The sequence below is a fragment of the Podarcis melisellensis genome (genome assembly GCF_964234715.1).
Source record: "Podarcis melisellensis genome assembly, chromosome: Z".
NCBI lineage: Eukaryota > Metazoa > Chordata > Lepidosauria > Squamata > Lacertidae > Podarcis > Podarcis melisellensis.
Genome location: NC_138547.1, coordinates 19,798,890 through 19,826,870, shown reverse-complemented (window position 1 = coordinate 19,826,870; position 27,981 = coordinate 19,798,890). Strand labels below are relative to the sequence as shown.

Below are 27,981 nucleotides of genomic sequence, written 5' to 3'. Positions count from 1 at the left end.
TCCGAGCACAATTCAAAGTATTTAAATCTAACCCTTTAAAGCCCCAAACAGCCTCGGTTCAGTATATCTGAAGGAACGTCTCCACCCCCATCTTTCTACCCGGACACTGAGGTCCAGCGCCGAGGGCCTTCTGGCGGTTCCCTCACTGCGAGAAGCCAAGTTACAGGGAACCAGGCAGAGGGCCTTTTCGGTAGTGGCACCCGCCCAGTGGAATGCCCTCCCACCAGATGTCAAAGAGAAAAACAACTACCAGACTTTTAGAAGACATCTGAAGGCAGGCCTGTTTAGGGAAGCTTTTAATGTTTAATAGACTATTGTATTTTAATGTTTTGATGGAAGCCACCCAGAGTGGCGGGAGAAACCCAGCCAGATGGGCAGGGTATAAAAAATTATTATTATTATTATTATTATTATTATTATTATTATTATTATTGTCAGGGGCTCTGGCCTTGACCCACCGAAAGCCCCCAGAGCCTCCTTTTGTGCATATTTTTATGAATTTGTGGGGTGCCCGGAGTCTCCTAAGTTCTGATTGCCAGACACTGTGTTTAGTATGGGTAAAATACAGGCAAAACAAATCTTCCGGTGTCCAGGCCAGCCTGAGTCATTAAGCAAATAAAGACAGTGTGATGACTATCAACAAGGCAAAAACTCTCTGCTGGAGGCAGAAGGGTAGAGCCTGGATTGAGAGATAGTAAGAGACAAAAAAGGCAGAGTTTTAGGAGGGAGGGGCGGAATTGGAGTGGGCTGTGATGTAAGCTGAAGGAAAGTTAGTTAACATTTGGAAATCAGTTTGTCAGCTAGAGAGAAAGCAGGGTCAGAGCACAATTGTGGACTGGCAGTTTTGGACCCAACATTGCAGCCGACGAGAGAGTGAGAACCTGTTTTCAGTGTAATGCTTTGAACCCCTCCATAGTATGCTCAGGTTGCATATACAGTGGTACCTCTGGTTACATACACTTCAGGTTACAGACTCCGCTAACCCAGAAATAGTACCTCGGGTTAAGAACTTTGCTTCAGGACGAGAACAGAAATCGTGCTCCGGTGACGCGGCGGCAGCAGGATGCCCCATTAGCTAAAGTGGTGCTTCAGGTTAAGAACAGTTTCAGGTTAAGAACGGACCTCCGGAACGAATTAAGTACGTAACCAGAGGTACCACTGTATATGTAAGTAAACTATAAACATGCAATCTCCTGTTTTGTGTGCTTTCACAGTACGTGAACATGCACGCATAGACCAGTTTTGGATCCAGAAGAGAGCACAGCGGAGCAAGGTGGGCTTATGTGTGCTCTGCCAACATACATGATGACCCAGAAAGTAGTCCCCAAGCAAAATGGGGGTTGCTTACATCATAAAGACACCACTATCTCCGCTGTGCCTCATTTCAAAGGACACGTGAGCCTGGGATAAATGCCTGTAACCCCTGGAATCTTGCACAGCTGTGGAGATTGGGGTGGTGTGTAACAATATGATGGGAATGATCTGTCAACCTCTGTTATATTGTAAGAAGAGAGATATGTTTAATACTGCTAAGCAGAAAGCTTCCATTCCTGTTAACAGGCATAGATTGTTTTCCACACATTTGTCTAATCCTTGTTAAAGCCCATCAATCCTAGTCATTTATCTCCACTAATGCAGAACCATAGAATAGTAGAGGTGGAAGAGACCCCAAGGATAATCTAGTCCCTCCAGTCCAGGAATCATAGCTCAACAATCTTACAGATGGCCATCTAACCTCTGCTTAAAAACCCACAAGCAATTAATTAATTGGGGGTTGAATGGCTTTCTGCCCTAAGATTTGTCAGGAGAGATTGGTGTTTGTTCTTTCCTTTCCTCTCTCTTGCATTTCAGCCAAAACATGGAATTTGGTTTGAGGAGAAGAATTCAACAATGGGATGATCTTGGCTGCCTTTTAAAAATTTAGCTATGATTACTGCATTGCAGGGGGTTGGACTAGATGACCCTTGGGATCAATCCCAACTCTACATTTCTATTATTCTAAACCTCCTCCATGGAGATCCCAGGGACTACATTTTACACGCGAATCTTCTGCTAAATTCTTCATGTAACCCTTAAAGAATTAAAACACTTTCACTGGGTTCTTTACAAAAAGAGTCATATTTGATTTACCCGTTCTACATCCTGTGTTCTCTGAACCTCTGTGTTTCCCTGTCCTACCTTACCTATTTATTTTTTTCCAAAGAGGAAGCAGGATCAGGATTTGTTCACTGCCTCACCCCTCCTCCTAGTTTAGCTGTCCTGGAGCCTGAACGTGGTCAAAAGCTCAACTCCAGAGTTCATTGCTTTGCAAACCCCGCCAGACCGAAGTCTGAGAAAGGTTGCAAAAGGGTGTCCGGGTGTCTGAGATCGCCATGAAGACTCTCATTGCTGCATATTTCCAAAACCAGAGTGGTAAGGAAAAAGCCAGCATAAGATTTAAAGCTATAGCAAATATGTCTACCAAAAAGGTCCCTTTAAAAAAATCATTGGTTGATGTGTGTTTTCATGGTAATTGTGCAACAGCTGGCTGTTTCCTGAGTAACACATTTTGATTTGGGGGCATAAAACAAGTCTCAAGGGTTTTAGGAATGTCTGTGGATGGAATCTGGTGATCTGGGATTGATCCCAGGGAAGATTGAAGTGTATTTCTAACCAGTTTAACAAAAATACAATTGCATTAAAAAAAGAAATCAGATGGCAACCTTTACAGATTGTAGAGATGCTGTGGATGTTATTTATCTTGATTTCAGGAAACCACCTATTTTGTCTTGCAAGCAGATGGCTTCTTGATGAGCATATGTCCATTCAGTGCCACAGCAGCTTGCAGATGAATGAAAGGGACTAGTGTAAGGGTCTGCACTTAGGCAGGAATAATCAGATGCATAACTATAGGATGGAGGACACCAGACTTGAAAGTGCAAAAATGATTTTGTAGACCACAAGCTGAACAAAAATAAGCTGGTGCTATTCTAGGCTATATCAACAAATGTCTAGTGTCCAGATCAAGGGAAGTCATAATACTTCTTTATTCTGCCTTGGTCAGACCCCACCTGGAGCACTGTGTCCAGTTCTGGGTGCCACCATTTAAGAGAAATATTGACAAGGTGGAACATGTGCAGAGGAGGGTGTCCAAAATGATAAAAAGTCTGGAAACCCAACCTTGTGAGGAACGAGTGAAGGAGTTGGGCATGTTTAGCTTGGAGAAGAGGAGACCAAGAAGTGATATACGAGTCAACCTCAGATATTGAAAGGGTTGCCCCACAGAAGACAGAGCAAGCTTGTATTCTGCTGCCCTGGGGGGGTTGGACCTGAAATGATGGATTCAAATGACAAGAAAGGAGATTCCAACTAAACATTGAGAAGAACTTTCTGACGGTAAGAGCTGTTTGATCATGGAATGAACTTCGTTGGGAGGTAGTTGGTGTTGGTTTTATGGATGGATGCTTTACTTGAGATTCCTGCATTGCAGGGGATTGGACTAGAATATCCTCGGGATCTCTTCCAACTCTACAATTCCAGGATTCTATGACCCCCCCTCCCTGTTTAGCTCCTGAGTTTTTAAGTTAAGTACTTTTCTCTAAGAGGGGATTGGTTGGCAACCTCCTTCATTATTTTAGTCCATATTGGGCTGTGACATCTGTGGCAGTGGTTAATGTTTCACCATATTTTAGCCATGAGGAAATAAAATGCCGATGTGGGAGTCTCGAGGCCAAGAGGCGGGAAAGACCTTGACCAAATACTTTCCTTATCAGTCACAGTAGGACAGGATGGGCTCTGAGAGACCAGATGGGCTAAAATTCTTCAAACTTCCCTCTCCTGCAGGTAGGATGTGGGGAAGCGGGGATGGGACCTTCAGCCAGTCACAACTTGGCCATGCTTGTGAGATGGAATAAGAGGTTTTTTTTAGAGTTGGACGGACCATCAAGAGTTATCTAGTCCACCCCCTGCAATGCAGGAATCTCAGCTAAAGCATCCATGACAGATGCCCATCCAATCTCTGTTGAAAAATCTCCAATAAAGGAGAGTCCACCACTTTCCAAGGGATTCCAACAACTCTTACTGTCAGAAAGTTATTCTTGATGTTTAGTTGGAATTTCCTTTCTTGTAACTTGAATCCATTGGTTCGAGTCCCACCTTTCAGAGTAGGAGAAAACAAGTTTGCTCCATCCTCCATGTGACAGCCCTTTAGATATTTGAAGATGACTATCATATCTCCTCTCTGTCTCCTCTTCTCCAGGCTAAACATGCCAACTCCATTAACTATTCTTCATAAGGCTTGGTTTCCAGACCCTAGATCATATTGGCTGTCTACCTATGCACATGTTTCAGCTTGTCAATATCCTTCTTAACTTGTGGTGTCCAGAATTGGACACAGTATTCCAGGTGTGGTCTGACCAAGGCAGAATAGAGCAAGACTATTACCATCTTGGCCCAAATATAAGCCATACCCGAATATAAGCAGGACCTTGAAAATTGGAGAAGAAAAAAGAAAAAATCCACAAATATAAGCAGCTCCCTTCCTTGCTCCTTCTTGAGAGGATGGGGCACTACGCGTGGGGCAGGCACTGCTTTGCCATGCTCCTGGCGCTGTTTGCCTTGCGCTCCTTGCTGCATACCGTAATGTTGCAAATATAAGCCGCACTTTAACTTTTCACGTTTGGAATTTGGGGGGAAAGTGAGGCTTATATTCAGGCCAATGCAGTACTTCCCTTGATCTGGACTCTAGTCTTCCATTAATGCAGGCTAGTATGGCATTAGCTTTCTTCGCTGCTGGATCACACTGTTGCCTCATGTTAAGCTTTTGAGGGAGTCCATTCCACTGTCAAATGGCTTTTACTGCCAGAGCTGGACTCTTCTTCTTTGCAGCTGGAATCCATCAGTTTGGGTCCTATCCTCTGGAGCAGTAGAAATCAAGCACGCTCCATTCAATCTTCCAGTAACCCACTTCATAGTGTTACCAGAAATCAAAGCTTAAATGACCAGAGCTTTTAACACCTTTTGAAAACAGGCATTAAAATCCCTTACTGATGAGAGAGACCCCATCTGAAAATTTCCAGATCTTATTGCAAGAAATATCAGGGGTGCATTGGACTCCCGAGGGTCTTAACAGGTTGAAGAACACCCCGCAATATCTGGGACTCAGAACCATACCAGTCAGTGATGTTCAGATCCTCTTGGCAAAATTGATGATGCCATCTGAGGCCTCCCAGTCTCTGGGCTCCCAGACTCCTTGGCGCTGCCTCTCATCTTCTGACTGGACCCCCCCTTGCATGGGCTCAAGAACTACTACTTGGGGGCAGAACTGGGCTACTGTCTCGTCACCTGAGCCAGCTGCCTAGGTTAAGTTTCTCAGAACCTCCCTTGCTCATTCTGGGTACCCCCTTTCTGTCCTCACCCTGGCTCAAGCCTAGCAGAAGCTCCAGTGCTTTGATGCTTTGCTCCTGCTCTATGACCACTTAGATGTGATCAGATCTTGGACCCAGCCCCAACCTGTGGCCAACCTTGTTCACCTGCATCTCTGAGTCAGAGTACTTGGCTCAGTGGAGTCAAGGTGGGGATGCTCAAATGATATTTCGTTTCTGCAGCCATATAGCCTTTGCATCGGTCCTGGGCTATGCAGGGAGTGCATATTTATTGAGCGGGCCAGGGAGAGTTTGGACATCTTGGATCTGCTTCCCATATGCTCTGTGAAATTTTGGAACATTCTTTGGGGAGGGTGTGAAGGTCCTCTTCTCTTCAAAGCTGGAGGCTTGTGGTCTGCTGAGTATTCCAGAGCCTGGGAGCTGCTCCCAAGTCCTTGTCTCCTGTGGACTTTTCATTAGTGCTCTTTTTTTCAAGGAATCAACCCCCTGGCTGCCTCCAGTGCATTAGCCATTGAGGGGCATCCTTGAACCAAATTTCAGTCTCCAAAACCCCAGGAGAGTAAGAGCTGTTCAGCAGCAGAACTGACTCTCTCAGATGGTGGTGGACTCTCTTCCACTGGAGCTTTTAAAACAGAGGTTGACTTGCCATCTGTTAGTGACTCTGTGATGTCTGCGTTGCAGGGGGTGGACTAGATGACAATTTTGAGCACTTCCAACCCTATAATTCTGTGATATGAGGCTATCAAAATATCCATGTGAATATCTCTCTTTACATATATATATATTTATTAGTTTTTTAAAAAAATCATTTTCAACAGTAATTAAACATACTTTTACATCTTATTCAAATTTTTGACTTCCATCAATCCTGTCTGAAAATTTTCCAATCTAATCTCTCTGTATGCATTTCTTATCTTCCCTATTACATTTCAAACTCATAACCAACATCTCTATCTTTTTCTACTTTGTAACACTTTGTATATTTCTCCTTACAAAACTTCTTGTAGTCCTACCAGCGTAATTTGTTGATTACAGTTGCTCTTCAAATAATTCATATACTTCTTCCAATTTTCTATAAATCTCTGGTCCCGCAGGTTTCGAATCCTTCCTGTCATTTTGTCCAGTTCTGTGTAGTCCATTAATTTCATCTGCCATTCTTCTTTCATCGGAATTTCTTCTTGTTTCCATTTCTGAGCTAACAATACTCTTGCTGCAGTTGTTGCATATAAAAACAATTTAACATCTTGCCTATTAATGTCCTGACCTATAATACCAAGTAAAAATGCTTCTGGGTTTTTTTAAAAAATGTATATTTCAAGATCTTTTTCATCTCATTATATATCATTTCCCAGAAGTTCTTTACTTTTTTTCATTCCCACCACATAGATAAAATGTTCCTTCTTTTTCTATACATTTCCAACATTTATTATTTGTCTTATACATTTAAGCTAATGTCACTTGTGTAATATACCATCTAAATATCATTTTCATTATGTTCTCTTTCAAAGCATTATAGGCTGTAAATTTTATCCTTTCATTCCACAACCTTTCCCATTCTTCAAGCTGTATATTATATCCAAAGTCTTTTGCCCAATGCATCATTACCGATTTCACTTCCTCATCTTTCAAATGCCATTCCCGCAGTATTTTATACATTTTAGACATTGCTTTACATTCATTGTTTAATATTTCTATTTCTTTTTTTTTGCAAATAAATTTTTATTGATATTATCCATATATACAAATAGATGTATACAAAATCCAACATTAAGGTTACACATAATATATCCACTCCATAAGTCGTAAATATAAATATTTTAGGCTCTGCCGAGCCTTGGACTTCCCTCCACTCCTTTGGTAAGTATCAGATAAACTCTATAGGCACGTATTTTATCTCTTTTAGATAGTAACCCCTTACTGTTAGAGTTATTCCAGTCCCGCCAGTGTCATCTATACTTTGATTCCAATATACGTCCAATATTTAACCCAATTGTCTTGAAATTTCTGTTCATCTTGATCTCTTATTCTTCCCGTTATTCTCACGAGCTCGGCATAATTTGTCAGTTTAACCTGCCAGTCACTTATATTAGGTATAGCTTCCGTTTTCCAATTTTGTGCTAACATGATTCTTGCAGCTGTTGTGGCATATAGGAATAGTACCTTATCATCTTTTTTAATTTCTTTACCCGTCATTCCTAGCAGAAAAGCTTCAGGTTTTTTTGGGAAAGGTGTATTTAAATTTGTTTAAAGTTCATTGTAAATCAATTCCCATAATCCTTTCACTTTGCTGCATAACCACCACATATGGTAGAAATCACCATCTACCTCTCCACATTTCCAACATCTTTAGTTCTTTAACCTGTAGATCTTAGCCAGTTTCACTGGCATGTGGTACCACCTATATATCATTTTCCACATGTTTTCCCTTAATGCCGTACACGCCGTGAACTTCATGTTAATATTCCATAATTCCTGCCACCTCTCAAATTCAATGTTGTAGCCAATATCTATTGCCCATTTAGTCATGGCCTCTTTCACCTCCTCATCTTTTGTGTGCCACTCCAATAGAATATCGTAGATTCTAGACAGTGTTTTGATCTTACCTTCCACAATTTCCACATTGAATTTAGATTTTTTAATCTTCAAATCCTAGTTTCTTTTTATCTTCTTTCAACAAATAATTTACCTGGTGGTATTGCAACCACCCGGTAAATAAGCTTTTAATCTCTTCATATGGTCTAAGTTTTATGCCTTGATCCGTTTTCCTTATAAGTTCTTCATAGGTGGCATTCTTACCTTCCATATTAGTTTTTTTGACCGTTAACACCTCTATTGGTGAAATCCACCAGGGTGTCTTCCTTTCCAATAAATTTTTGTTTCTTTCCCATACTTGGAATATTGGTCCTCTGAAAATATGATTTAGAAAGCCTCTATGTACTTTCACCTTTCCATACCACAGGTACGAGTGCCACCCGTACCTGTTGTCAAAGCCTTCTAAATCCAAGATCTCTCTACTTTCTAACCTTATCCAATCTTTCAACCACAATAGACATTTTTATCATCAAATCCTTTTTCCTTTAAATCCTCTTTATATATTTCATTGACTTGGTGATAGTGCAACCAATCATTTATATATTCTTTAACTTCTTCATATGGTTTCATTTTCCATTTATTTCCTTTCCCCCACAACAAATTCTCATAGGTAATCCAATTTTTACTCATATTTATCTTTTTCACACTCATAGCTTCTAATGGAGATAACCACCACGGTGTTTTATGTTCTAATAAGTTTTTATACCAGTCCCATACTTCATATAAAGACCTTCAAAATATGTGATTACCAAATCCTTTATGGATTTTTGTTTTATTATACCATAGATATGCATGCCAACCAAATCTATTGTCATAACCTTCTAAATCCAACAAATCTGTATTTCTTAACAGCATCCATTCCTTTAACCAACAGAGGCATACTGCTTCATAGTACAACTTCAAATCTGGCAGGGCGAAGCCCCCTCTTTCTTTAACATCTGTTAACAACTTATATTGTATTCTTGGTTTCTTTCCCTGCCAGACATATCTTGAAATTGCTTTTTGCCATTCTTTAAAAATTGCTGCCCCCTTGATTATAGGAATTGATTGAAACAAAAATAACATCTTTGGTAGCACATTCATTCTTATAGTTGAAATCCTTCCCCCAAATGATAATTTCATTCTTCCCCATATTTCCATGTCTCTCTTAATTCCATTCCACACCGGTGTATAGTTATTTTGAAATAAATCTATGTTCATTGTGGTTAACCAAATTCCTAAATACTTAACTTTTTAAACTACTTCTATACCAATTCCCTGCTGCAACATAGCAACCAAGTCTTGTTTCATATTTTTAACTAATATTTTAGTCTTGCTTTTGTTTAATTTAAAACCTGCTACTTGTCCAAATTGTTCTATTTCTTTAATAACTTCTTTGGCATTATTTAATGGTTCTTCTATAGTTAGTACCAAGTCATCTGCAAAGGCTTTCACTTTATGTTCTTTCTGGCCAACTGAAATTCCTTGTATTTATCCATGTGAATATCTCAAAGGGGAGTTCATCACTGTCATGCTTGAGGGTGTCCTTTTTACTCCTGGCATTTTGTACGGATCTGAGGTATTATTTTCTGTGCCTTGGTTGATCTGAGCCCTTAGGTCATCAACAGGGAGAAGATATTGAATTGTGCCACTTTCACCAGTATAACTGCTCAAAAACTATGGCATCATTTAGTTTTCCTCTGCTTAGGACAGAAGCTTAGTCAGTGCAATTCTCCTTCCGTTTGTTTGTGTGTGTGTGTGTGAAAATAGCACCTGGTACCATTTTCTGATGGAGGTATGGTTAATTGGATATGCATAGGAACATTCATTTTTGGAGGCAGGAGGTGTCATTTCCTTTCTTTTGTTGTTCGTATACCTTTTCTCATGCTTTGCAGTCTAGACGTTTCCACTTTCCACACCTCGCAGATAACCAGCCTAAACAGTTATGGCTTCCCCCCAGATACCCTCTCACCAGAGGATCCTGGGAGTTGTAGTTTGTCCAGAGTTTTAAGTGTTGCTATAGGAGGCCTTTATCCCCTTCCCAAAGTTATAATTCCCTGGAATGAGGAATTGTCTGTTAAATCACTCTGGGAATGGCGCAGCCCTTCTCTGCAGCCCTTCTCTGCAGTTGCCATTTTCTTATATAAATCAAAATGGATATGTGCAATTCTGTGGCACTGGTTTGTTTTTTTTTAAGGCATTTGCAAAATATCTTGGTGTGAAGACTCACATCTGAAGCATTTACACTTCACCCAATTCATTCCAATGTTTGTACAGAAAAGATCTGCACCTTTGTTTTACTGGTTGGATTATTCACTGGGATTCTGCAAACAATGATACCCCCTTCCCCAAATCACCAAAAGACAAAGATAAATCCTCTACTTGTTTTAATTGGCTCCCCTAATTGTTGTATTGGTTGAGATAGATGAAAACTATACTTGGCCTTAGAACCAGAAATGTAATCTTATGGTAACATTAGTATATTATAATACACGATCAATGTTGTTCATTTTTAGGAAGCATTAGAGCTTCAATATCATCATCCTTCCATGGGATGATACATATAATATCTTCAACCTACGATCCTCAGAGTCTTTCAACTTTATCCCCTTGCATTTCTCCTTAGGCTTAAAACTGTAGGATAAAGCACAATATCAGAACTGGGTCCCTGATGCCATGCAAGCTTAACAGCAGTTCCCTGCTTAATCTACAATTCTACAATTGTATGGTTCATGCAATTCATAGATGGCACCTGGCTTTTAGTAGGAAATTCAAGTACCTATAGCCCCCTGTGCTGGAGTGGTCCCTTTCAGCTCTACAACTCTAATTTTTTAAAGCAATTTCTGCATTACAGGGGGTTAAACTAGGTGACCCCCTGAGAGTCCCTTCCAACTCTACAGTTTTGTAATTCTATGATCCTTTATGCAAAGCAATGCCTGTTTGCATCTCTATCATCTGCCCTGACCTTCCTTACTCTCACCTTTATCCTCCTGCCAACTGTCTGAACAAATATCAGTTCATATCATGCCACTATTTCTGGCTGCCAGAGTTGGACACCACCCTCCCACCCACCATCCCAAGGGCAGGTGGCGGGCCAGGGTGAACTTATTCTTGGGTCGCCAACCCTTTTCTTCATCATTGTTTTCACACTGCTGGGATGTGGCAATACAAGAATCTAGGGAAAGAGTCAACACTTAGGCAGGAATAAGCAGATGCACAATTATGGGATGTGGGAACATCTGGCTTGAAAAGAATTTGAGAGTCTAGGTAGACTTCAGGCTTAACATGAAGCAACAGTGTGACATGGCAGCAAATCCCCCATGTGAATCTAGGTGGCATCAGCAGAAGATGTGTGTCTAAATTAAAGGAACTCTATTCTGCAATGGTCAGCCCTCACTGGTGGTCTTGTGTCCAGTTCTAGACACCACAATTTAAGAAGGATATTGACAAGCTAGAAAGTATACAAAGGAGGGCAACCAAGAAAATAAAGGGTCTGGAAACCAAGCATTAGGATGAACGGTTGAGGGAGTTTAGGTTATTTAGCCTAGAAAAGAGGAGACTGAGAGGATATATTAGAGCCAGAACTTTTTTTCAGATGGAACTCAGTTCCAGCCACTCTCAGGTGGGCACCAAATGTTGCCATTCTAAGAGTACAAGAGAGGTGTTCATGGTGAATTCCGGCACCTCTTTTTCTAGTAAAATAGCACTGATGATAGCCATCTTCAAATACCTTAAGTGATACACAGAGGAAGATGGAGCAAACTTGTTTCCTGGTGCTTCAGAAGGTAGGACCCAAACCAATGAAGGAGACCCGAACAACAAGAAAGAGTCCATTGGGTATGATTTTCTGATGGTAAGATCCATTTGACAGAGGAACAGATGACTGTGGAAGGTGGTGGACTCCATTAGATTTTTTAAAACCAGAGCCTGAATGCTCGTTTATCAGAGATTCCTTAGCTGTGATTCCTGCATTGCAGGCATTGGACTAGATAACCCTTGGGGACACCTACAGTTATATGATTCTTCGGGGGAGACCCTATTAGAGTGTATGCTTAGTTCTGTAGATGGGCAATCATTGTACGACTATTCCTTCCCTTGAGCTGGGCACAAGAACTCCATCGTTGCAGCTGAGATTTGCATGAGCCATTTTTGCTGCTACATCACACCATTGACTCACCTTAAGCTTGTGGTCTGCTAAGACCCCTGAGATCCTTTTCACATTGAATGCTGATGCACACAGAAACGCCACGTGTCTCTGTTTGCTGAAATGCCATGCTTAAGCAGCATACGTGTCGCTGGCTGGCTGGCTGGCTGGCTGGCTGGCTGGCTGGCTGCTGATGCACACAGAAATGCCAGGTGTCTCTGTTTGCTGAAATGCCATGCTTAAGCAGCACACGTGTTACTGGTTGGCTGGCTGGCTGGCTGCCTTCCTAGGTAAAGAGGGGTGATTCTGCCCATGACCTTTCCTGCCCTTTGTCCTGCATGCTCCTGTTGTCTGTATGTCATGGATGGCGCAACCTGCTTTTCTCAAGGGTGGAATCCACCAGATGTTTCTGGGGATTGGTTCAGTCACTGAGGGCGTCTCCCAATGGTGGGAGGGTGGAGAAAAGCTGAGCAAACAGGTCAGTGCAACCTGGTCTGGGTGTCCTTTTCCTTTCCAGGGATCCATGCCAGCATCCAGGCTGCTCTCCGCATGCTGCTGGCTGTGCCATGGCCTTCAAAACGAGATTTCTTGGCTGCCCTCCAGCTCCTGTCAGTCCTCCAGTGGATTTTCAGCTTCTTGATGCTGGGTGAGTAGCATGTGACTCTTTTTCTGACTGATGGCCACCTTGAGAAAAGGGACAGTGTTATGTGGTGGTTAGAGTTTCGGTCTAGGACCTGGGAGACCAAGGTTTGAATCCTTACTTGGCTACAAAATGCACCGGGTGTGATCATGGGGACCAGTCACTGCCGTCACCTTAATGTACCTCACAGGGCAGTTGTGGGGATTAAATAAGACTAGGACCTGGGCGATCAGACTTCAAATCCCCCCTCAGCCATGAAGTCAATTGGGGAAGTTTGGGGGCCGGCCAGCCACTGCTTTTTGGCCTACCCACCTCACAGGTGGCCCTGTCATAGATGCTATAGTTGAGATTTAGTTGGACTTCACTAAACAACCCTCAGGGTCCCTTCCAATTATACAATTCTGTTAATCAAGACCTGAGAGCATTGAAGGAGTAAAGCAGGAGTGGAGAATACTGAGGAGACAGTGAAGAAACCGGTTTCCTTTGCATTGGTGACATAGTGATTGTTGGGCACTTTCCTTTCCAGTCCTTCCTAGAAAGATATATAAAACAAAAGTTTTCTCTACCTGTGAGTTCCATCATAATTCAGAACAGAGGTTTAAAATACACATTTGCCAGGATAACACAATTGGAAAAGACCTCTAAAGGGATGGCTGGTTTGACACATGTGCTTTGGTCAAGCCATCTCTCTGGCCAAACAGTTGCCCTGAGACCACAGAGCCAAAGATCAGCTCATATTATCCTCACAGCAACCCTGTAAATTAGGCTGGGCAGAGAGATGGTGCCTTACCCAAGGTCACATTCAGAGAGCTTTGTGGCTGAGCAGGGGACTAGAGCCTGGCTCTCTGGGTCTTAGCCCAGCTCTCTAACCATTATACCAGTTTGGCTCTCAAAGGAGCCCTGAGCCATATAGAGTTCAAAGTAAGTAAGCATACAAATGAATGAATGATTGAATGGAAAAAATGAATGAATGAATGAATGTGTAAATGAGTAAATGTATGCATGTATGTATTGTTACAAGCCTCTCTGAGCAAAGCAAAATTCCAGGTGTTCCAAGCACTTACCTAGGGTTTAGTTTCCTTGGAATGAGGGACAGCAGAGACTGTGGTGTCATTTGGCTTTATGGTTTATTTACATATACAGTATATACAACCTGACCACAAGCATTAACACCTCAGAAAGTCTTGCTTCTTCCTTACTCACAGCCCTGGATTCTAGCAGAAATCAAACATGTCTCTGTGTCTCAGCTGCTGCTTGCAGCCTTCTTTTACCTAAAGTCTCACATAACACATGGGATATAAATGCAATAAATAAATTAATAAAGTGGCTTTAACTGAGCTAAATAAGCTATTTTTTTCTTCCTCTCCCTCAGGGATGGTTTCTCTGATTCTCCTTATCTATCTGGCTTTCACCAGTTTCTGGCCCATTTCTGCTCTCTACCTGGCTTGGCTTATCTATGATTGGAATACACCTGAGAATGGTGAGTGAAGAAGCATCCTGGCTGTTTAGAGGGATTTTGTTTGAAGGTACAGCTCTTTTTTTGTGTGTGTGCATTTGTCTTTAGGCATTTTGTTCTCCTTGAACATTAACTGTGGGTGGTTGCCACAGTAGTACCCTTTGGACCCTGCTTTCACAGGTCCACGAAATCATATAATTATGTAGAGTTGGAAGGGACCTCTAGGATCATGTAGTGACCAGCTGCCTGCAATGTAGGAATCACAGCTGAAGAATCCCTGACAGATGGCCGTCTGACCAGCTGCTTAAAGGACTTCAAGGAAGGAGAGTCCATGGGAGCCCATTCCACTGTTGAATGATTCTTACCCTCAGAAAATTATTCCTAATGCTTCGATGATGGAGAATTGCCTCAGCTAATGTTTTTTGTACACTGTGGTTGAAAAATGGGATTCTACAATTCTGTGATTCTGTGATGAACGACTTGAGAATCACCTTTGTATCTGAGATGTTGGAATGACCATTCCCACTGATAGGAAAAAGGGAAACCAGGTTAGCAGGAGGTTTGTTTCAGCCACATGACTGCAAACACTCTGCGCATTCCTTGACAGTACTCCCAGCCTAGCCCATAATGTTTGCCCAGCTTTGTCACAAACCCAAAGTCCATCCAACGTCACTCCTCAGAGGTCTAAGTATCACACCTGACAACAAAGAGAGGAATCCCACAAGAGCAGCTCTCTCTTGTGTGGCAGGCTACAGAACGTGACATTTCTGCAAGAGAAGGGGCAAAGCAAACTTTTGTAGTGGTTCCTGCATCACAGGTGTTTGGATTAGATGACCCTTTCAGATCTCTTCCATCTCTGTGTGATTCTGTGACCCTGTGAACAGGTCCAGGGTCAGGCAGTGTTTGGTTTCCTTTGGATGACACTCATAAGAACACAAGAAGAGCTTGCTGCATCATGGCAATGACCCTTGCATTCCAGCATTCTTTTCCCACAGTGGCCAACCAGATGCCCCCAAAATGAATATCTGTTTTCACAGAATCATGGAGAGTTGCAAAGGGCCTCCAGAGGGTCAACTAGTCCAGCCCCCTGCGATGCATCACTGGGCTACTTGGAAAGGCAGGCACATAGCTATGGTGGCCTTTACCTTCATTGACACAACAGTGATTATATATTTACAAATTGGTGGTGGGAGGTATGAAGTATGACCTGGTTTAGAAAGGTTTAGAAACTCAGGACCAGTTTACCTGAGAGATTGTTTCACCCCATATGAGCCCTCTTGACTGCTTTGATGCACAGAACTGACACCATTACAGGTGCCACATAATCCCAGTCCCACATTTTTAAGAAATCAGTCTATTAGTGTGGTAGCACCTACACTTTGGAACTCCCTGCCTATTGACATCAGACAGGTACCTTGCCTGTACCTTTTTCAGTGCCTGTTAAAAACATTTTTGTTTAGGTAAGCATACCCAGACATGTAGAACATTAATGTATGTTTTAATCTGGTTTTAGTTTATTTCTGATTTTTTTATTGTTAGAATGTTTTAAATACTTGCTTTCAGCTGTTTTAACCAATGGTCTTATTATTTGGTTCTCTCTGTAAACCGCTTTGAGGATGGCTTGTTTTGTTTTAACAATCAAACGGTGCAAATTTTATTGAAATAAATAAAGGCCATAAACCATTTGCTTTTTAGGAAGTTCCTCCCAGACCAAATTAGAGGCACCTGCAGCAGACCCAGATGGAGGGGTCAGTGGCAGCAATTGCTGGACAGCAGACTTGTGTTTCCATGTACAATGGTTCCTGTCCCCCCCCCTTTAATTTTTCCTTCTTTTCCTAGAGTCATTATCACGTTCTATAACTCTTGGTTGCAAGGGCACTCAGAGGCTAGAATAAATCTGTTTTCCCATTTCTGCAGGTGGGAGAAGTTCTATTTGGGTCCGGAACTGGTCCATCTGGAATTACTTCCGAGATTATTTTCCGATTCAGGTAAGCACCAGTGTGTGGTACAAGGGTGATTCTGGGTCTTCCCAGCCTTGGTGAGGCTGCAAGCCATAAAATCATAGAACCGTAGACTTGGAAGGGCCCCATGACTCATATAGTCCAACCGCCTGCAACACAGGCATCACAGGTCAAGAATCCCTGACAGGTGGCCTTCCAACCTCTGCTTAAAAACTTCCAGTAAAGAAGAGCCCATCACCTTCTGAGTGAGTCTGTTCCATTGCAAATGGCTCTTACCTTCAGAAAATTATTTAGTCTGAATTATTGTTTATTGCCCTTTGAATCCATCAGGATCCTCCCCTCCAGAGCAGCAGCACAGAAGCTGCCTTTGTCTTCTATACAACAGTCCTTCAGATATTTGAAGATGGCTCTCTAATTCTCATTTTCTCTAGGCTAAATATACCCAATTCCCTCAACCATTCCTAATAAGGCTTGGTTTCCAGGCCATCTTGGTTGCCCTCCTCTGCACACCTCCCACCTTCTTCATATCCTCCTTAAACTGAGATGCTCAGAACTGGACACAGGACTCCAGGTGTGGTCTGACCAAGGCAGAATAAAGTGGTCGCATGACTTCCCTTGATCTGAGCACTAGACTTCTGTTGAAGTAGCCTAGAACTGCATTAGCAATTTTTGCTGCTGAATCACACTGTTGACACATGTTAAGCTTTTGGTGTACTAAGAGCACTTGATCGAGTTTGTCAATATCATTCTTTAATATCATTCAGCTGGTGAAGACTCATGACCTGCTCCCCAGCCACAACTACATCATCGGGATCCACCCGCATGGGATCCTCTGTGTTGGAGCTTTCGGCAACCTTGTCACTCGAGCCACCGGCTTCCATGAAAAGTTTCCTGGGATCAAACCCTTCCTGGCCACACTGGCTGGCAACTTCCGATTGCCTGTCTTCAGGGAATACCTAATGAGTGGGGGTGAGTGTCTTCTTCTGTGCTGTCTCCATTGAGATCCTGGAAAAAGGTGACAAGTTGGGTGCTGCAGGATTCTGTTCTGGGCCCTCTTGTCAACATATTTGTAAAAATGTCTTGGATTAAGGAATTTGCAGATGTCACCAAACTGGGAGGGGTAGCAAATACTGCAGAAGACAGGATAGGGATTCAGGATGACCTTAACAGATCTGAGGACTGTGCCCAAACCAACAAATTGAATTTCAATAGGGACAAAAGTAAGGATCTAAAGCAGAACTTTCCAAAATTTTCATGTTGGTGACACACTTTTTAGACATGCATCATTCCTCAACACAGTTATTCAGTTTTACTAGCAAATTGGAGATTAAACTAACCCCTTTCCAGCCCCGGGAGAAGTATAGGAAGCGTTTGCATTACACACCTACACACTGCAGCTGACACACAAATGTGTCATGACACACAGTTTGGAAAGTTCTGGTCTACACTTAGGCAGGAAGAAGCAGCTGCACAAATAAAATATGGGGGACACCTGGCTTGCCAGTAGTACATGAGAAAACGATCTAGGGATCTTCATAGACCACAAGCTGAAAATGATTCAATAGTGTGATGCAGTAGCAAAAAAGCTAATGCTATTCTAGGCTGCATCAACAGAAATCTAGTGTCAAGGTCAAGGGAAGGAATAATACCACTGTATTCTTCCTTGGGCAGACCACAGCTGGAATACTGTGTCCAGTTCAGGGCAGAATGATATTGACAAGCTGGAATGCATACAGAGAGAGGTAACCAAGATGATAAAAGGTCTGGAAACCAAGCCTTGTCAGGAACAGGTGAGGGAGTTGGGGATGCTTAGCTTGGAGAAAGAGGAGACCTAGAGGTGACATGAGAGTCATCTTCAAATATCTAAAGGGTTGCCCAATTGAAGATGGAGCAAGCTTGTTTTCTGCTGCTTCAGAGTGTGGGATGAACCTATGGATTCAGGTTACATCAAAGGAGATATCAGGAATAATTTTCTGACAGTAAGAGCTGTTCAACAGTGGAATGGACTCCCCTGAAAAGTGATGGACTCTCTTTCCTTGGAGGTTTTTATCAGAGGTTGGAGGGACATCTGTCATGGATGCTTTAGTTGTGATTCTTGCATTGCAGGGGGTTGGACTACATGACTCTTGATGGTCCCTTCCAACCCTGCAATTCTATGATTTGATTACCTGTGCAGATGTCTCTTTATTATATCATCAGCCCTTTAGGTCTAAAAAGCTGAAGAAATGATTTGGGCATGCAACAGCCCTGCAAGTTGGTGTGGATGATGACGACTTTTAAATCTCTTCTGATTCTCTGGCCCTTTAGGTCTCTTCCCTGTGACCCGTAAGGCAATAGAATACCTCATATCCCGGAATGGGACTGGGAATGCTGTAGCGATTGTAGTTGGTGGTGCAGCAGAGGCCCTCTCCTGTCGGCCAGGAGTGACAACGCTGATCCTGAGTGAGCGCAAGGGGTTTGTTCGGATGGCGCTCCGACATGGGTGCGTACCACCAGTTGAACATTACATTCCTTTCCTAGCTGACAGGTGGCTGAGAGACCTCAGGATGGCCAGAGACTTAAGATGCCAATGGCATTTGAAGAGTCCTTCAGATGAATCAGAAGAAAGGTACCACACTGGCCAACCAGTGGCCCCTGGTTTGGACTAGGCAACCCGTTACGTTCCTTCCAACTCTATAATTCTATGTTTCTATGAAACTCTGGCAGCAATATTCAGCAGCACGTGTATTTTGATTCTGGAGGGTCAAGGAAGCTACTATCATGGTTGTTGGAGTTGTGGGTAGCTCCTGCACAGAATCATAGGAGGGTCTCCTAAGGGACATCTAGCCCAACTCCTTGAAATGCAGGAGTCACATCTGCAAGAATTCCTGGCAGACAGTCAGGGCCGGATTTAGGTTTGATGAGGCCCTAAGCTACTGAAAGTAATGGGGCTCTTTATATGTCCAGCTGTCCTTTGTCAACAACAAATTGTTGGGTTTTTTTGTACTGAATACATGCTATATGGTAATTTATGGACCTAATAGGTCCATACACAACACAAACACTGTTGCTGTATGTAGGTTTTATTTTATTTGTTTTTAAACTTATATTTTGAAAATGTACATCCAGGTTTTTTTCCCTTTTAAGTTTTGTGGAGGCCCTCGATTGCAGACAGCAATCCAACCTCTGTATAAAAGGTTCTAAGGAAGGAGAGTCCACCACCTTCCAAGGGAGTCCATCCCACTGTTGAACGACTTTCACCACCAGAATGTTCTTCCCAATGTTGAGTCGGAATCTTCTTTCTTGTCATTTGAACCCATTGGTTCAGGTCCTCCCCTCTAGAGCCGCCAAAAAACAAGCTTGCAACCCTTTCGATATTTGAAGATGGCTATCATGGCACCTCTTTATCATCTCCAGGCTGAACATCCCCAACTCCCTCCATCATTCCTCACAAGGCTTGGTTTTCAGACCCTTGCTGCAAATAACAGGGACCTGGTCGGTCACTGCGAGAAGAGGATGCTGGACTTAGATGGGCCCCATTTGGCCTGATCTAGCAGCCACACTCTTTTCATCTTCTTGTGTGTTAGATTTCTGAGGGGAGTTCTTTATTCCTGGGGCAGGGGGCTCTTGATCATAGAAGTGTAGAGTTGGAAGGGAGCTTAAGAGTCAACTAGTTCAGTGTTTCCCAACCTTGTGCCTCCAGCTGTTTTTGAACTACAACTCCCATCATTCCTGACTAGCAAGACCAGTGGCAAGGGATGATGGGAATTGTAGTCCAAAAACAGCTGGAGGCACAAGGTTGGGAAACACTGAACTAGTTTACCCCCCCTTGCTGTTTAAGAATCACAATCTCATGTTTTCTCATGATTTATTGTTTTTTTTTAATGTATTTTTATTAAAGATTTTCTTAATTTACAAAAGTATGTGCAATGTCTCTCTCTCTCTTTCCCCCCCTCCAAGTAACATTTTTACAGATCAGTTTCATTTGTTGAGACATTCAGAAAAAGAAGGGGAAAGGGGGTGAGGGTGGGGTCCGGTGGCGATGTTTCTATTACAGTGGTACCTCAGGTTACATAGGCTTCAGGTTACAGAAACGCAGAAATAGTGCTTCAGGTTAAGAACTTTGCTTCAGGATGAGAAGAGAAATCGTGCTCTGGCGGCGCAGCAGCAGTGGGCGGCCCCCATTTGCTAAAGTGGTGCTTCAGGTTAAGAACAGTTTCAGGTTAAGTACGGACCTCCAGAACGAATTATAGTATTTTTCGCCCTATAGGGCGCACTGGCCCATAGGACGCACCTCGTTTTTTTGGGGGGAAATGAATTAAAAAAAATTATTCCCCCCCCCAGCCCCCAGAACAGGCTGCCGCCCGCAAGCCTTGCGAGCCCGCGGGAACTCCCGCCGGGTGTGCAAGGCTTGCAGACACCTGCCCGAAGCACGGGGCGTCCTCCAGAGGGCGTCCCGTGCTTCGGGCTGCAGCCCGCAAGCCTTGTGAGCCTGCGGGAACTCCTGCCGGGCTTGCGAGGCTTGCGGATAGCTTCCTGAAGCCTGGAGAGCGAGAGGGGTCGGTGCGCACTGACTCCTCTCGCTCTCCAGGCTTCAGCGAAAGCCTGCATTCGCCCCATAGGACGCACACACATTTCCCCTTCATTTTTGGAGTTGAAAAGGTGCGTCCTCTAGGGCGAAAAATATGGTAAGTACTTAACCTGAGATACCACTGTATACTTAATATATGTGGTGTTTTGTGTCAGCGTTGCTTGTGCAGGTTCTTTGCTGTTCACGTGTGTTCCTTTGGTAGTGAGAGAGGTTGGGGAGGTTGGGGAGGTTGTGGTTGTTCATTTGTGATTGGCTGTGGTGATCTTCGTTTTCATGTGTGAGTGGGTGGGTGTTTTGGATCAGGTTAGCCATATTGAATTGTATGCTGTTGGTGGATTTTTGTCATTGTCTTGTTGGGCTGTGTATGTGATTGTTTTCAGGTGGTTTCTGTCTTAACATCCCTCCATGCTTTCTTTCTTCAAGGGCCCATCTGGTTCCTGCTTTCTCCTTTGGGGAAAATGACCTTTTCCAGCAGGTTCTCTTCAAGGAAGGGAGCTGGATGCGGAGAATCCAGGACAGATTCAGAAAGATCCTGGGCTTCTCCCCCTGCTTTTTTTATGGAAGGGGATTCTCCTCTGTTCGTTCCTGGGGACTCCTTCCTTTCCCCAGACCAGTCACCACTGTCAGTGAGTATTTCCTGACCCCAGAGGCGTAGCGGGGGGGTGGGGGGGGTGGGACCATGGGGGCCCCAGGGGCAATTTTGAGAGGGGGCGCAAACAGGGGCCCCCACAGCAGGCTTCTTCATAATTGCCTGGCTCCACAACAGAAGGAACACCGCCTTGGCTGCAGCAACTGTGCCTGGTGCAGTTCTGCTCCCCCCCCCCCCCCGGTCAGGCTTGATCTGGGGGAGGAGAGCAGACAATTGGGTTGCAGCGCTGCTGCCCACCCTCCTCGGCCATGGCACACCTCGCACCCAACAGCAGCGGCTCTGCCGCTGGGTCACTACTGACCTGGCAGTGGAGAGCATCCCACCTTGGCTGTGGCGAGGTGCGCTCGGCCGCAATAGCTCCACATTCGTTGCCGGGTCAGGCCTGACCCAGTGGCAGAGAGTAGGGGAGAGTTGGCAGCCGCTTCCCCACCCCTTTCTTAACCCTGAACTGTGGCTCATGGAGGGTGTCCGCCACGCTACCCTCGGGGGGTGCTCCACCCACCTGCCCCAGGCAGCGCGGGCATATGCTCCACCGCTGCCTGGCCCACCCACACCCTCAAATGGAATAGCTGTAGCTCACTGCATTATGGCTCACAGTAGTCTGTAGTCTCTCACTGAATCATGGATTTTGTAATCTGAAATCTCTCATTGCATCATGGGGTTCATAGTTTGTATATCATTGGGGAAAGGCTGTAACTCAGTGGTAGAGCATCTGCTCTGCATGCAGAAGGTCCCGGGTTCAATCTCTGCCAGCATGTCTGGATAAGACTGGGAAACAGTCCCCTTACCTGAAACCATGCAGAGCTTCTGCCAGTCAGTGTAGGCAATACTGAGCTTAATGGACCAAGGGTCTGACTTGGTCTAAGGTGGTTTCCTATGTAGTATTATTATTAACCATTTTATTTCTATACGGTTTTATATTTATAAAGAAAAAAATTCTAAAAGCGGTTCGCAACACATTAAAACATAAAATAAAACAATGCAGAATAAAACATTACTTAAGGAAGTCATATATTAAATTATACATTCAAAACAATATAATTAATAGGAAATGAAAATATAATCTTAAACATTACAAAGGTGTCAGCTACGGAATGCACATTTAACTCATCACAGTTAAGAGAAAAAATTCAAAAGAAAACATTACTAAAGGAAGTCAAATATAAAATGCACATTTAAAATAGCATAATCAAAGAGAGAGTAACATATGTACCCTGAGGGGTCCTCTTGCAAGTGAGTTGAACTAGATTACCTTGGGTGGATCTCCCCAGCCCTACACTTCTACTATTCTATGAGGTCCTCCTCCTTTTTTGTCCTTCTGCACATGTTCAGCCTCTCCTTTCTTCTTCCCTCCTTAGTTGGAGAGCCCCTGGTGGTGCCCAGGATGGAGAACCCAACCTGTGAGATGGTGGATCACTACCATGCCATGTACATCCGTTCTCTCCGCAAGCTCTTTGACGACCACAAAGCCATGTACGGGTTGTCAGAGACGGCCGAGCTTCAGATCCTATGACCGAGATTGGCAAAAAGGGGGTGGAGGGAGGAGACAAAGGTGCCAACAGGTTCCTGTCCCTCAGCAAGGGCTCCCTCACCTCTTATACCAGGCCCATGCTTGCCATGCAGAAGTTCCAGGTCCCCCAGCAACATAGCTTTAAAAAGGATTGCCTGTTTTGCCCATGGACTCCCTGATTTTCCTATTTGGCCACAGCAAAGAAACTGTGCTAACAGAGGGCAGGAAATTGAGGCAACACCTCTTACCTGCTGCCAGAAATAATTATTTGACAAAAATGGGGGGGGGGGGGAATTGAACACCATCCATGAGAGAATCATATAACCATAACATTGTAGAGTTGGAAAGTACCCTGTTGGGTCATCTAGTCCAACCCTCTGCAATGCAGGAATCACAACTAAATAACCCCTGACAGGTGGATAATGGATAACTAAAATATGGGACATAGTATGCATGATTAAACTTACACAATTGATGAGAACTAGAGAGGGAAGGCAACAAGATAGTGTCTAAAAATGGAGTATTTTTATAATGTTCTGGAGTAATAAGATAAACCCACATGTGTTAGTTGTCACCTTGTGATATTAATTTATTACATTTGATTTTGGAAATCTGTTCCTATGTGCTTAGCTCTGGCTATCCCCTATGTATTTGGCATCTGCCATTATACTTTGTTCCGTTTTATTATAAATAAATGTATGTTTTGTTAAAAAAAGGATTGACCAGTCGACGACAAGGAAAAAAACTACTGCCAGCCTGAGTAGATAATACTGAGCCACATGGATCAATGGATTTCTTTACGCAGCATGTAGATATGCTTATTACTCTAACCTAGACATCTTCAAAAGAAGGTTCGACAAATTCATGAAGGAGGAAAGGCTGTACTCTGCCTACATCATCGGAGGCAGTGAAGCTTTTGAATATCAGTTGCTGGAAACCACAGGAGGGGAGAGTGCTCTTGCACTCATATCCTCCTCATAGGTGTCCCATGGTGACCACTGTGAAAACAGGACACTTTGGCCTGAAACAGCTGTTGCAGGTCTGAGCTTAGTTTCTTATGATTCCTAAGTGGAATCTGCATGAGTGGCGCCAATCTAACACTGAATGGGGGGGGGGCAGTCTTCCAGTTTGGAGGTAGTGCTGTGAAACATGTCTTTCATTTCTCTCCTGACCAACAAGCTTTCAAACTACTGAATTATCAGGCTGCTTGGACAAAGACTCTGGTTATCCGTAAAAAAAACCTCCTATTATATATTATTTCCTTCTGACAAGGTATAGCCATGAAGAGCTAGAGCTAATGAGGGGTAGCTTCTTCAAGTTCAACTGTGTCACTATTGGTTGAGTCAAAGAAAATGGCGGAGGAGGACTCGAATACTGATTTAGTGAAAGCGATCCTGTCTCAAATACAAGTTCTGAAGCCAATCCGAAAAGTCTTGGCAGAGCTTAAGAATGATCCGAAGCAGATGCAAGATAGATGGTTCACTATGAAGATCGTTTGAATATCCATGAGACCGTTACTCAAGCTAGCCATAATATTCTGGATAAACGAATTACCTGTTTGGAGTCATAGTTACACTGGAAAAATCAGTGTATAATTGGCATTGAAAATACTCCAATTCAAGCAAAGTATATGGTGCAGAGCATACATACCCTGCAACATTTCTCTGATGAAAACAGGGACGTCCCATTCCATAATAATTTTACTATTTACCGGTATACCCTACCCATCTTACTCAGTTGCTCCAGCCACTCTGGGTGGCTTCCAACATATATAAAAACATAATAAAACATTAAACATTTAAAAAAACTTCCCTATACAGGTTTGCCTTCAGACAGTTTGGGGGTTGGATAACTCCATACCCTCCGGCATTTTTCCAATGAAAATAGGGACATCCCACATACCCTCCAAAATTTCTCCAATGAAAATAGGGCCTCCCTAAGGAAAAGTGGGACAATCCGGGATCAAATCAGGGATGTCCCAGGAAAATAGGGACACTCGGGGCCTGGAATATATGGTGGATTTTTTCAAAAAGCTTCTCTCTCTGGGAGGGTACTTCCCAACTGAGATAGAACACGTTATCTTAATTCCTGTAACAAGCCAGAGGACTGCAACTCTTTCCAATATTAGGATTGTGCAATTTCTGCATGTCACTGCAAGAGACAAGATTCTACATACATTTTGCCAACAATCAGTAAAATCTCTGCTGAAATGGAATCAAAATTAGATAGCAATTTATCCTGACTTTAGTAAAGAAATGTCTGAAAAGCACAGACTTTTCACAAAAGCACCAACTCTTGCAAGGTCAGAACAATTCCAATATTTCATGTGCTTTCCAGCTACATTCTGCATTAACCATGAAGATCAAATTCACAAATTTGTCAGTCCCTCGAATGCAGAGGCCTTTATCTTAATCAAATTTGCAGATGATCAGACATGATGATTTAAGAAAGAAATGTAAATCTCCGAAGATGTACTGGAGAGGTTTCATTCTGAACGACTCTGTGTTTTCACTTTCTTTTTTCTTTCTCCTCTCGTTTGTTTTCTCATACTGACCCATTCTGATAAAAAGCCTGGCCATACTGTCAATAAAAGAAATGAGCATTTTGCCAAATTGTATATCAATTTATTCTGATCCTATTTCTTTTCATATAACCACATTTTCTATTTTAAAAAACGGTATATCAATATTGTCCGGAAAATATATGCAGTAGAATTGAATTTAAATGCTAAGCTAAGTGCCTATGGATGTTCTGCACCTATGAGTGATATTAGAAAATCTGATATATGCTCAAAGATGGAAAAAAGATATCACTAAATGTTTGTTAAATGGTCCAAGTCATAAAATAAAGAGGTATTTGGAAAAGCTTGATAAAGGGGGGGGGGCAAAATAAAATTATTGGATGAAGTTAGTTCATTTTAATGTAAAAGGGTTGTGAGAATCTAAGAAGCAAAATGTAAGTTTAGCATATTTAAAATTGTTAAGGGCAGATGTTGCTTATTTACAGGAGATTAATCTAATGGAACGGGATAAATTATTATTAATGAAACATTGGGTGGGATAAGTTTATCTTACAAGTACTGTGGCAAATCCTAAATGTGGCCATTTTGGTCCGAAAAGGATTTTCAGCAGGTTATTACTGATGCAAATTGGTGTTATTAAATTTTATGCGCAAAAATAGAAGAGATGGTAATAGTTTTGGTTAATGTTTATGGACCTAATTTGGATTCTCCTGAAATGTTTTGGACACTTGAATGAGTGTACTTACGAGAAATTGAAAATAGAAGATTTTAATTAAGTATTAGAGGTAGTACTCCTCCCCTAACACCTCAGTTCTTCAGTTGTTGATAGATGGAAAGGCGAATGATCTGAAAATGAATATTATCCCCAGATTAAGCTATATTTTGAGAGGAATTCCGCTTCATATATTTGGAAAATATTTTCAGAAAACAAATACTTTCTTTAGAAAATGTCTATGAGGTTCTTCACCTCTGAGAATATATTTACAGAAAATGCAGCTACAAATTAATGAAGGAAGATTTGGTGTTCCAAATATGGAGCTGTGCTACATTGCTTCCTTAATGGCAAGTATTAAATACTGGAAACCCACCAATTGGTGTTAAATTTCCAATCTGGACAATTTTAGAATATATTGTACATTTATAGCACCTTTGCTTGGAAGGACAGTATTAGGAATAAAATATTTTAGAACTCGGGAATCTCTGGAAACAATTATGTCAGTTGGAAAGATATGGAATATTATGTCTGATAAAAAGTAGGTTTGACTCATGTTCTCATGCTAACTTGACTTTGTGGGGAAACCCAACTTTAAAAATTGGGGGGAAAGATGGCAATTGGAAAATTTGGATGGAAGGAAGCCTATTGCCTTTGGATCAACTGACTTTTTAACATACACTGTTCCATGAGATAAATACCATCTATTGGATATAAACCCACAGGCACTACTTTCAGCTCTTAATAGTGATATAGTGATATACCTTTTCTTTTGTTTGTTTTTTCCACTTTCATTTTAAGTTGTTCAATTAAACTGTTCTTTAAAAAAAACCAGAATGCAGGAGAGCAGGAGTGGGAGATGGCTACTGTTTTCAAATCCAGCTTGCAGGCTCCCCATTGGGGCATATGGGTGGCCACTGTGAGAACAGGAGGCTATTGGCTATTCTCCTCCCTCCTTACTGAATCCCCCCAACAACCCTGTAAGGTGGACTAGGCTGAGAGGCAGCAACTGGCCTAGAGATCACCCAGGTGAGCTTCATAGCCAAGTAGGGATTTGAATCCTGGTCTCTGCCAGGTCCTAAAAAAGGTAAAGGGTCCCCTGACCATTAGGTCCAGTCGTGACTGACTCTGGGGTTGCGGTGCTCATCTCGCTTTATTGGCCGAGGGAGCTGGCGTACAGCTTCCGGGTCATGTGGCCAGCATGACTAAGCCGCTTTTGGCGAACCAGAGCAGCACACGGAAACGCCGTTTACCTTCCCGCCAGAGCGGTACCTATTTATCTACTTGCACTTTGACGTGCTTTTGAACTGCTAGGTGGTCAGGAGCAGGGACTGAGCAACGGGAGCTCACCCCGTCATGGGGATTCAAACCGCCGACCTTCTGATCAGCAAGTCCTAGGCCACCCGTGTCCCCTGCCAGGTCCTATTCCACATCTAATCCCCACAACAACCCTGTGAGGTAGGCTAAACTGAGAGGCAGAGACAGGCCTCCAAGCTCACCCAGCAAGTTTCACAGCTTCTCCTGCTTTCCCTGTGGAGCACAATGATTTGAATTGGTCAGCAATAAGGAGAAGAGTTTAAAGGAGCAAGCCCTCCTATTTTTCAGGGACATCCATGATTTAGAGAAACCACCCCAGTTTCTGATTTCATCCCAGAATGTCATTTTTCCTTAGGAGAATGCAGGAACCACAGCTTCCTTTTCATCAGAGAAACGTTGGGGGTATGTAGTTACCCGACCCCCTAACCATCTGAAGACAATTCTGTATAGTGAAGGTTTTTTTTAATGTTTAATTTTTTATTACATTTTTACATATGTTGGAAGCTGCCCATAGTGGCTGGAGCAAACCAGTCAGATGTGGGAGGTATAACTAGTAAAATTATCATT

The 27,981-nt window shown here is 42.9% G+C and overlaps 1 protein-coding gene across 1 annotated transcript; it reads left to right on the top strand.

Annotated features, from left to right (window-relative positions):
* The first annotated feature begins 448 nt into the window (after window positions 1–448).
* Window positions 449–25,476, top strand: LOC309362281 (diacylglycerol O-acyltransferase 2-like). The gene is made up of 8 exons (XM_081897916.1): window positions 449–2,412; window positions 12,596–12,724; window positions 14,091–14,198; window positions 16,092–16,162; window positions 16,900–17,104; window positions 18,443–18,617; window positions 21,129–21,331; window positions 22,713–25,476. Exons 1-8 carry the CDS (start codon window positions 2,373–2,375, stop codon window positions 22,865–22,867), a joined length of 1,086 nt encoding a protein of 361 aa, XP_081754042.1. The 5' UTR covers window positions 449–2,372; the 3' UTR covers window positions 22,868–25,476.
* The last annotated feature ends 2,505 nt before the right edge of the window (window positions 25,477–27,981 follow it).

What these genes read in the sequence shown, in the direction of transcription:
- LOC309362281 (XM_081897916.1), top strand. Translation starts at nt 2,373, where the DNA reads ATGAAGACTCTCATTGCTGCATATTTCCAAAACCAGAGTG. An exon ending in TTTCAGCTTCTTGATGCTGG is followed by an intron (nt 12,725 to 14,090) that starts GTGAGTAGCATG and finishes CCTCTCCCTCAG; the next exon opens with GGATGGTTTCTCTGATTCTC. An exon ending in TTGGAATACACCTGAGAATG is followed by an intron (nt 14,199 to 16,091) that starts GTGAGTGAAGAA and finishes CCATTTCTGCAG; the next exon opens with GTGGGAGAAGTTCTATTTGG.